Raw genomic sequence first — 11,401 nt, forward strand, 5'->3', positions numbered from 1 at the left:
TGGTCTCTTCAAGGTGCACACAGAAGAAGCAGCTGAATAAAATGGCAAAAGTCTTCATGTATCTATGGAAGTGGGGAAAGAAGGTCCCAAACCAACCTTTTCATCAGGCCCCTGGCAAGCACCTCCCCATACCACACCAAAAGCAGAATTAGTAGCATTGAATACAGTGCCTGAGGGGGTCAATACATGCTGATTATACACAACTACCTGGGAAGTCTGAGAATAGTTACATAAAGGATGCTGGAAGAGTGCTTATCCTAGTTTCTGTAGCCATGGTGATCCATGTATTGGATGTATGCCTAGCCCAGGCTGTCTCAACCTCGGTACATTGACATTTTGAGCTAGATAATTTTTGGTTGGGGATGGGGTGGGAAGTGCTATTTTGTGCATTGTCTGAGGTTGAGCATCATCCCTGGCATCCCCCCACTAGATGCCAGTGGTGTTCCTCCCCCTAGCAAAAATGTCTCCAGATATTGCCAAATGTCCCAATGTCCCCAGGGAAGTGGGACCAAAAATCACCCCAGTTGAAAGCCACTTATCTAGTCTGTATATTCATGACATGGACCAGAATTAGAATGATTATACTCTCTTCTCTTTTTCCTGAATCAGTGTTTCTTCATCTACTTATTGAAGTATTATATTCTCTTAATCTGCTTTCATTCGGTTTTCTCTGTTCTCATACACCTGAGGGTTGGGGGCAGCCTTTCAAGGTACTGCCATATAAGTTAAGAAGAGCTCAAAAAAGACCTGTTTCTCCCTTAGGAGAAGGGAATATTAAAGAGAAAACGTTCCACATGGAAATTGGATCAGTAGCTAAGGAGGCTGTTTTGCAGAATGAGTTTAAGATGGCCTAAGCTGAAATTCACGGTCTGTGAGCCCAGAAGAACCTTTGTATGTTAAAAGAAACTACTTTCATTTGTTTGCTACTGTCATACAAAAGTATCCTTCTGACAAACAGATGTTTTTTTCTTTCTTGGCTTTGTTTTTATTGACTTCCTATTTATATTAACAGTATCAGGAAGATACCCCTGTGGGCTCCAGGAACAGACTGTCTCAGTAACTCTTCCCCCTTCAGAAGCACGGTAAGTAGTCCCGAGAACTAAAGCAATGAGGAGCCTCTAGAGTGATGATTTGTGTCTGCTCTTTTTTTATAGTGTGAAAAATTGGAATCTTAGAATACTGACTTAAACCCAGCCAGTGGGTGATCTGCTTGAAAATGACTACACATTCATACGTAAGGGTGAGAAATAATTTATGACAAATAAAGCTCATGAAAAATTCTAATTTCATTCATGTTGCTACAAGTATAGCTTCATGCTTTAAAAAAAATGTGGGCTGGTAACATTTTTCTATCTTACTTACAGTGTAGAGTTAAACAGGTGCCCTTACCTCTCCTCCAGTGCATGGAAAAGGACTGGAGTATTTAGAAGTACAAATAGCTCCCTTCTTGCCAACGTCATCTTCCAGGCCAAATGTAGCAGAGCAGTTAGTCGCGAAGTACTTATAAGGCTTCCATGTTCTCCCAAAGTCCTGGGATCGGTCCAGCACCATGGCAGCCGGCCTGGGGGACTTGAACACCATAATTAGGTGAGTGAAGTAGAATTCAGCTTCCAGGTCTAACTGGATCTTTTCTCTGTGCACATCCTCCGCAGACTGCCACCACGTGCGAGGAAACCGGAAGGACGAGTCTGCCATGGCAGATGGCAGGTGAGCCAGGTGAGGATGGGCAGCATTGCACTTGTCACATTTGGGCTGCCGACAAGTCAGATCCGTGTTCTCACTGTAGAAGCAGTACAGTTCGGTAGCATTCTGACCGCAGGTGGTGTCTGCCCAGAGTTTTCGCCCCAAAGCCAAATTTCCCATCCGAGGGTTGCAGGCTTTTTCACAGCGGGAACTCGCTCCAGCTACTCCACTCAGTCCTAAGAAAGGGAAAGCACACATGATGCAAGACAAACCCATCTGGAAAGCTCTTTTGTCCACCTAGTCCATCGACAACAGTCAAGGATCTCCCCAAAAGTGCTTGAGACTTTCAATAAATGGAAAATTCTGCTGTGCTCCACCATGTTCATGTCTGAGTATGAACACTGTTCTGCATTCACAATGCATTCATGTACGAGTGTACGAGTGTGTGTGTGTGTGTGCGTGTTTGCTTTTTATGTTCAGATGTAAAATTCACATCAGAGAAACAAACACTTTAGGCAGAGGACAAGAGGAGGAAAAATAGAACCACCAGGGTGAAGATTATTGGCCTAAAACTTTTCAAGTACTTTGCCTTATAAATGTTTTCTGTATTTCAAATACATTGATGTGTTTTTGAAGTCATGACTATAGAAAAACTATAATGTTTTTAAGACCACCTAAGTTAGTCTTTCAAATTTAATATGAGTCCTTCACATGATTTAACATGTTTATTATGAGAATGCATTTAGAAGGAAATGTGGAATTCTATTTTCTTTACATTTTTAAGCCAGTGAAGGGATAAATTCCCTAGGAAAAGCAATATGAGATATTTAATAAATATATGATAGGTCCTCATTTAGGGGGAGGCAAAGCTAGAGACCTTTGGAGTTCAGATGTGCACTATCAATTTCTAACATTACGTAAACATAACTAAGAAAAAAACTCTGAACTGCCAAATGGCAGAAAAGCTTATTTTACATGCTGTCTCTTCAGGGTTTCTACCTGTGGCAGGTTATACAGTAGTCAACTGTTTGCTTAACAGGAGAGTGTCTACAGTCTGGCAGCCACTAACAGCACCTTTAAATATTATCTGTGAACTAAAACACCTTCTTTAAAAAACACACTCTTCCTCCCAAAGGTCCAACAGACTTCAATGTTTTAAAATGACTTAAAATGATAAACATTATCCACTTATTAACATTCTGACTACATACTATAATCCTTTGATTTGGGTTTGGCATTTTAATTATGAATACCTTAAGCAAAAATCATCTATTTTAAAGGTTAAAACAGAGGGGAAAAGAGGGAAAAGGAAATCAAGCCCTAAATTCCAGCTAATTGAATGTTTCTGCTTCTTAAGAAGCAGTACCTCTGAACTGTTATCACAGTAAGGATTGGAGGAGGCCAAATGACAGCTTAGGCTGCAACAGAGACATTTCACACACTGACAATGGCCAACCCCACATAGCCTTGCAACTAAAGGGCTTCCTTAGGCGTTATTTTTTAAATGTCAAATTAAAGTGTGCATGATGCCTGGGTTCTGTTTGCTACTTTTCTCATTTGCTGGGGCAACAGTTGCTTGTGGCCAGAATCACACAAACACACAATGTGCTATGACTCACCTGTAAAAAATTTCGGGGAAAATCATATACTGCCTGTACAAGTATTTTTGACTTGAAACACTTGCCTTGTGATGTTTATTTACAACCTTTCAATGGCTTGCATGTTTTTGCCATAATATGGTTTGAGACGGAAAAGATTTTTTAAAGCTCATCTTTTAAGAGTGCAAGACTTAAAGTAAAATCTTAGGCCTTTAATATGTCCCCGGGAAAAATATCCAATAATTTTAAATGCCCCTAAACTCCTAAGTCCGGAAAAGATTTGAGCCAGATAAACAATCTGTGGGGCAAAATACTTGGAGTCTCTCGAGTGACTATTCAATGATACTAAGGATGCTCCTGTGACTCGGACTGGTTTGGGATGCAGACTGGAAAGCCTGGATTTTGCTGGGTGCCAGCGGCCCTCAGGGAAGAGTGGAAGCCCAAGGGAGGAGATGCGTGCGAAAATGTTCTGTAGCCACCTGCGTGTCTCTCTAGCCCAGGCTCCCCTTTCTGACGAGATCCGCACGAGAGATGGATGTCTGTAGACTCCCTCACATCTCTCCCCCTCACCTACAGGGCTGCGCTTACGCCTAACTGGAAGCCAGGTGACCCGCAAGAGGGAGGGAGAGGAGCAGAAGGGGCTCCCGAATACAGAAACGACGAGCCAGGAGCCGGTGGCCTAGGGCAGCCCAAGAAAGCCAGGATGGGAGTGGGAGGGAGAGGGCATCTGCCGACGCCTCCACCGGTTGTCCAGTTACCGAGCCAGGGAGCAGACCCGCCTCTGACCTCCCGCAGAGTTTCGGCCAGGGTACCAATTCCTCAGGGGCGGCCAGCCAGCTCAGTGCAAGCCCAGGGTGATCACCACCTATCGTCCAAGCCAGGAGTCCCACTGCGTTCCAGTCACTGCTCCGGGGAGAGGGCGCTCAGCTCTGCCCCAGGTGTCCTTACCTGGTTCTCTAGTACCCAGCACCAGGTCAGGGACGCCAGCGATCGGCCTCCACCAGAGACCGGCCCCGGCCCACGCGCGCCCAGGGTCGCTGGACCACCCCTCCTCATCATTCCTTAGGCCATGAAGTGCCGGGGGATGGCGAGCTGGGTCCTTTGTTCCCTCACCAAGTGGAAAAGCAGTTTTTTAACAAGCCAAACTGAGAAAGAAACCCCGGTCGCAGTATCCCCGGCAGGGCGCACCCAGGATATCTGGTTATCCAAGCGCGTGTGTATCCCAGTTGTAAAAATAAATCAATAGTATTTGAAAGTGCGGAGCCCAGGGGAAAGGAGGCGGAACATGGCCACTCATTTCACCCTCGGGAGCCGCGCTCTGCGCTCGCAGCCCCGGCTCCCCTGCACCTCCGAGTCCCGAGATGGGTTAGAGAAGCAGCGAGGAAAGGGGTGGGGGCCCCGCCGCGTCACCACCCACCTGCGGCCACCACCGTGCAGCCCCAGAGCAGCAGCAGCCGCGCGCAGCTCCCCATGGCCGGGAGGAGCCGGGAGCAGCCGGGCCGGGCGGGTGCGGGAGGGAGCCGAGACCTCTGGGCTGCGGGATGAAGCGCCGCCGTTCTCGGGAAGGACCGGGGCCCTGGTTTCTTCCTCCTCCTGGGGCGCCGGGCTCGGTCAGCGGGCGCCGGCAGCGGGAAGCCAGGGGCCAGGACCGCGCGGGGAGGTGGGGTGACCCTCGCGCACCGGCCTGGCGGGTCCCGGGCACCTGGGGGTCGACGGGAGCCCCGGGACCATAGCCGGCCTGGCCGCGCTGCCCCGCGGAGCGGCCCTGCGGGCTCGTCCGCCGGTAGCCCGGGGCTCGGCGCCAGCAGCCGCCGCTGAACTTTGCGAGACCTTTCACTTCCCGGCCGCCGCAGCTGCCGCCTCCTCCTGGGCGTCCTCCTCCGCTTTTCCCACCTCCTCTGGCTGCCCCGGCTCCGTCCGGTCCTTCTCCACCGGCAGTTCCATGCGATGCATTTTTATTGCACCGACGCCGCAGCGCTCCGGTGCCAGCCCTCCTCCCCTCGCACCTCCACCCCTTCCTCCCGCCCGCCCCCCACGCTTGACAGCCCGGGCGGTGCAGCCCGCGAGGCCGGATCGCCGCCGCCGCTGCCGCCCGAGGAGGGGTTCCCCGCGCCCTGACCGGCGCCCCCGCTGCCCAGCTGCCCGCTGGTCCCGGTCGCCTCAGCCCGGCCCTCGGCTGCCCTGGCCCCCCTCCCGGCGCGCGCCCTGCATCTCCCTGGTGATCCCCCTGGTGCCCTGCAGCACCCACAGGCCTCCCCTGGGAAGCAGTCTCCCACCTTCTCCCGGAACATTCCTAAGAGCAGTTGACTCCCTCTAGATCAGGTCAGGGCATGCCAAGGGGCTTAAAAAACCGCGAAACAGGCTAGCGCCTACTTCCCACATCCCCCGGCGAAACAAGCCCTCCCTCCTTCCCCAGCCACCCCCTCTCGGGGAGTCCCATGACCCGGGGACGGACACCCCAACCCAGCCCCGGGTCACCCGCACTGAGAGCGCGCCAACTGCTAAGCGGCGTTCGCAGCTTCTGTGCTGCCTTTTGCGGGGGTAGGGGGATGTCTCGGCTAAACAATCGCTGCCTACATGATCCAAAGGTGTGCCCACTTTGGTGTAAGAGGTGTTGCCTAACTCAAACTCAAGGTGCTGAAAGAAAAGGGTCACAGGATTAGTTAGTGGGCAGTGTAAGAACGTCCTTGTCCAGAGGCAGGGCAGAGGCATGACAAAGGGAACTCTTTGGTCCTTCCAAGCGTTCTCCCTTTATAGAGTATGCTGTGCTGTGAAACAGTGTTAGGAACTAACTTATGGGGAGCAATTTAGTAGCAACCACACGCAGCTAATTGCAGACAGGATTGCTCAGGGCTGGTGCTTCTGGAAAGAGATAAAATAGCAGCCGAGTCTGAGATTTTTGCAAGTTCTGTGAAAATATAATTCTACTTACACATCCAGGGAAACTGGCAAAAGTTAAGTCGACAGCAATTTTGTATTGCAGTGTTCATTTTGTTCCTTTGAATATTTTCCAGAAAATTAACTGTGTTCCAGATACCATTTAGTTGTTGTGTCTGTTACAGATGAGGATAATTCAGAGTTTTGGGATACATGTAGGTATTATTTACAATGATCCGGCCAGGAACATATAAGAAGTTTATATCTCTCAGGGGGATCTGTGTTGAGGTCAGCATAATTCATCTGAGAGACATTAAAATTATTCTTCCGGCCAACACAGGAAAGTAGCAGAAGGTGTGGACAGCAATTCATGTAACATCACCTGCTTTAGAAAATAAACCCTTTGAGTTTTCAAATACTGGCAATGTTGGGGCTTTCTTCATATCTCCTAATGGAGCCATTGAAACACCTCTCCAATTAATCTTTTTACCAAATAAATGATAGGAAACTATAACAGCCAAAGGTTCTTAGCATAAATATTAATTTAATAGCCAAGGCAAATTAAACAAAGGGGTGGATGCATATTTATTATTAACTTCTGAGTCTAGTATATTTAGGCAGAAGTAATCAATTTCTGTTTTTTAATTAACAAAATTGTACGCATTTATCATGTACAACATGATGTTTTGAAATATGTATATGGTGTGGAATGACTAAATCTAGCCAATTAACATATGCATTTAAGAACACTTTACACCCACTGTCTTAGCATTTTTCAAGAATACAATATATTGCTAAAAATATAGAACGCTTTGCAAATTTGTATGCCATTCTCATGCAGAGGCCATGCTAATCTTCTCTGTATTGTTCCAATTTTAGCATATGTGCTGCCAAAGCAATCACAGAACAACTCCATATCTCATTACAAATTTCAAAGCTATTTACTGTCTGCACGAATCCTGCATTGATAATATATTTCCTTGATTGCTGAATAACTGGCTTTTATTTCCTTTAACAAGACAGAAAGCTCTCTAATGGTAGAACTGTCTTTAATATTCAGTTTATAAAAAACATTACTATGTTTTTCTGATATTCTTCCTTATTCTCAGCCAAGAACACCTACAATAAGTATTCATTACATGTTTTTGACTGAGTTATGTTAAAACTATTGTTATATACTAAGGGGCTAAGGAGACTAAGGACTAAGGAGAAAACCAGTTGTATCAGAATGATTTCCCGTATTTAAAAGGAAACTGCACATTCGACACCAATACTATCTATATGAAAAGCTCAGGAGAGAAAAGTAGTCAGCATTCCAATAAACATCATTTGCTTATGTAGTCCAGTTTAGTTACAAAGGATATTTTCATTTTGAAGAAACTATCCAAGAAAAGGTTACCTACATAAGAAACATCTTGGATAAGTTTATTATTGCCTATGATTTTGTTTTTGAAAACATCAGTAATGGATTCAGAATATTTTGTATTTTATGAATTAGTAGGAAGCTTAGCAAACTTACAGAATTTCAGTAACAAGTTCCCAGAAACCACAAAATTGATAAGTTAAATCTAGAATATTCCTGAGAATTTGAAAGGAAGTTAAAAAGGTCTTTGAAAAGTAAAATAAATGGCATAGCCAGGTGTGGTGGCATATGCCTCTGGTCCTAGTTACTTGGGAAGCTGAGGTAAGAGGATAGCTTGAGCCTGGAAGGTTGAGCTGCAGTGAGCTGTGTTGGCACCATTGTACTCCAGCCTGGGCAACAGAGTGAGACCCTGTCTCAAAATAAATAAAATAAAATAAATGGCAAAACTCTGTGCACCAAAAACTTTACTCACAGGAGAGCCCTTCAGGACCTCACTTAAATTATTCATGCATTTTTATGAAGTTGGTTATGACATCTTTCTAGATCACAGCCTATTAGAAGTAACAGATTAGAATGGAGCAGGATGCTGTTAAAGACAGGGGATAAGCTGAGGCGATCTGGTAATGAGAAGGAAGAGAAAACTCTAAAAAGTAGCCAGAAGTGCAAAAACAAAAACAAAACACCCACAGCAATCTGAGGCCTTCTAGTGCAGAAACAAAGCACCAAAAAGCTATAAAGGCATCACTCTCCTGTAACTTAGTAGAGTAAGTGAGGTTCCTAGTGGAGCGCAGGACCTTCAGAATCAGGAGGGACCCTTGAGCCCAACTTCTCACTCCATCAAACCCCCTTTCCACAAAGCCTGTGTCCAAAGGTCATCCAGTTTCTGTTCTAAAAATCTCCACAAACAAAAGCCTCAAAGGCAATTCTGCTCATTTTTGGCACTGTTCTATTTAAGCGGGATGTTTCTCTTCTTAAAATTCTGTGTTTATAGTTTAATCATCTGCAACCACACAGAATAAGTCCAATTTCCCTTCTGGTAGGTATTCAATGATTTAAAGTCAAGTTTTAATAATTTTCACCTTAACTATCCTTTTAATTTAAACACCCTTGTGACAGGATTCCCATACTTTTCACCATCTTAATCAACTCTTTTCAGATATACTCCAGCTTGTCTTACACTGTGCTCCTAGAACTCAACTCCAGGTTTGTCTGATCAACATAGAATAGAACTAACAGTTTCCTTAACTTAGCTCTATGGCTTATAGTTCTGTAACCTAATGTGATGTTGGCTGGTATATTTGAAGTCAACTAAAATCCTTTTTTCATATATTGGTATCTTACTGAGTCATCAATAAAAGGTAAAATATGATTTGTTTAACCAGAGGGAAATATTTTCACTAAAATACATTGCATGTAGTAAGCATTCAATAAACATGAATTTGAAGAATAAATCAACAAATTTAAGCTGCTAAATTTGAAAAATGGTCACAAATTTTAAAAGAAACTTCTAGTTTTCAATGGACTACCTATTTTCTGAAAAGGTGATCACTTTTATGGAAAATTTGACTCTTCAACAATACTATATACAACTGGCATTATTATACATTTCCAAGAAAAAGAAAGACTCTGAAAATAGTGATATTTTTAGTATACCTAGTGTTTTTCTCCATGGAAGTATAAACATGATCTCATTTATCCTCACAGCATCAATGTGTGGGAGGGAACAGGAATAGTTGTGCCCATTTATACAAACAGAAAGCAAGATGAACGATGTAAGTGCCAAACTTAGATCATACAATAAATACACACTGAAGATAGGACCTGGGTTTCCAGTTTAAAAAATCATTGCTTACCCACCAATTTTCCATGAGTACAATCTTATCTCTCTTTGAACTGGAAGACTATTGGGAGAAGATAAAATGGAGAATTGTTTTCATTAAACTAATCCTAGATTTTGTTTTCTACCTGGACTGTGCCCTTTGAATGCCCTTTGAAAACATCATCTTGGGAATTTCCTTAAGCTTTAACCTAAGCCTCCTGCCACGGGCACTCTTTCTTATTTCATGTGCTTCCTGGCTTCAGTTGCTCATTCCTAGGAAGGGAGTGAGAGCATTTGAAAATACACGTGCTCTTCCAGGAAGGTAACTATACTTTTCTTAAAAAAAAAAAAAAAAAAAAAAAAAAAAAAAAAAAAAAAAAAAAAAGCAGGCATGCTCTCTCACATTGAAATTAATTATGTGAGGCCAAGAAATTAAAAAAAAAAAAAAACCCAAGAACAGTTCTGTTGTTATTACAGATATACCTACCATTGACAGCATTATATTGACACAGATTTTAAATATTTTTCCCTTTAAATGACTCTTAGCTAAAACTTTCTGTACCTATTACTATTTCTGAAATTGATGAAAAGATGCTCTGAGACAAATTAATACTAAAAAAAAAAAAAAAAAAAAAACAGGGTCTCACTCTGTCACCCAGGCTATAGTGCAGTGATGGCATCATGGCTCACTGCAGCCTCAACCTCCCTGGCCTCAGGTGATCCTCCTGCCTCAGCCTCCGGAATAGCTGGGATTACAGGCATGCATTACCATACCCAGCTTATTATTATTATTTTTTTGTAGTGATGGAGATTTGCCATGTTGCCCAGGCCTTGAACTCCTAAACTCAAGGGATCTGACCACCTCGGCCTCCCAAAGTACTGAGATTACAGGTGTGAGCCACTGTGCCTGGCCTACTTTTTTTAAAAAGTAGAGAAATAGATTAAAAGACTACAAATTGGGATTAGTGTATACTGGTCAGGAGATGGGTGCATCAAAATCTCACAAATCACCATGAAAGAACTTACTCATGTAACCAAATACCACCTGTTCCCCAAAAACCTATGGAAATAAGAAGGAGAAGAAAGAAGAAGGAGAAGGAGAAGGAGAAGGAGAAGAAAAGAAGAAGAAGAAGAAGAAGAAGAAGAAGAAGAACAAGAAGAAGAAGAAGAAGAAGAAGAAGGAGGAGGAGGAGGAGGAGGAGGAGGAGGAGGAAGAGGAGGAGGAGGAGGAGGAGGAGGAGGAGGAGGAGAAGAGGAGGAAGAAGAAGAAGAGGAGGAGGAGGAGGAAAGAGGAGGAGGAGGAAGAAAGAGGAGGAGGAGAAGGGAGGAGGGGGAGGAGGACGAGGAGGGGAGAAGAAACAATTAGCAAAGTCCTCATGAGGAGGAAAGAACAGTAAACACTATGGGTTTATTCCTCTTACTTTTTCCTTTTGTATAGCAGTGCAATGGTTAAGAGCATGAACTGTGGGGTCTGACTCCCCAGGTTTGAATCCTGGCTCCACAGGTTACTAGTTGTGTGACTGTGGGCAAGTTACTTAACCTCTCTATGCATTGTTTATACATCTGCCGTATGAGAATAATAATAATGTCTAATTCATAAGATTATTTTGAATATTAAATGAGTTCATACTTCTGAAGTGCTTAGAAAAGTGCAAAACACCCAAGAAGCATATTATTTGGTTAAATATATGAAATAGTAAAATGTAAACTCATCGTGTAGATACAATCTCTTCCAGCCTGCCCTGAAATTCCATCTTTAAATTATATACAGATTTTAAATAGGTAGAAGCAAAATAATTGCCCTGGCTTAATTTTTAAAAATAATTTTTAATTTTTAATTTTTATGGGTACATACTAGGTGTAGATATGTATGGGGTACATGAGATACTTTGATACAGGCATGCAATGTATAAACGTCGCATCGTGGAAAATGGAGTATCTGTGCCCTCAAGCATTTATCCTTTGTGTTACAAACAATCCAATTATACTCTTTTCACTATTTTTAAATGTACAATTAAATTTTTATTGACTATAGTAGACCTGTTGTGCTATCAAATACTA

The 11,401-nt window shown here is 43.8% G+C and overlaps 1 protein-coding gene and 1 non-coding gene across 4 annotated transcripts in view; both read right to left on the reverse strand.

The window, feature by feature from the left end:
* Window positions 1-5,733, reverse strand: part of NTN4 (netrin 4) — a 122,318-nt gene extending 116,585 nt beyond the window's left edge. The window contains exons 1-2 of one of the 3 annotated variants that reach the window (XM_028828961.2): window positions 5,558-5,733; window positions 1,390-1,919 (exon numbers count right to left, since the gene is read on the reverse strand). In XM_028828961.2, the coding sequence (XP_028684794.2) occupies window positions 1,390-1,863 (474 nt within the window). In that variant the 5' untranslated portion in view covers window positions 1,864-1,919; window positions 5,558-5,733. 3 annotated transcript variants of the gene reach the window in all.
* Window positions 5,734-6,954: 1,221 nt separating this feature from the next.
* On the reverse strand, window positions 6,955-7,061 carry LOC114671261 (U6 spliceosomal RNA). The gene has a single exon (XR_003721135.1). It is a non-coding gene; the product is annotated as a U6 spliceosomal RNA (small nuclear RNA).
* Window positions 7,062-11,401: the final 4,340 nt, after the last annotated feature.

Source organism: Macaca mulatta, chromosome 11 (genome assembly GCF_049350105.2).
Source record: "Macaca mulatta isolate MMU2019108-1 chromosome 11, T2T-MMU8v2.0, whole genome shotgun sequence".
Classification (NCBI taxonomy): domain Eukaryota; kingdom Metazoa; phylum Chordata; class Mammalia; order Primates; family Cercopithecidae; genus Macaca; species Macaca mulatta.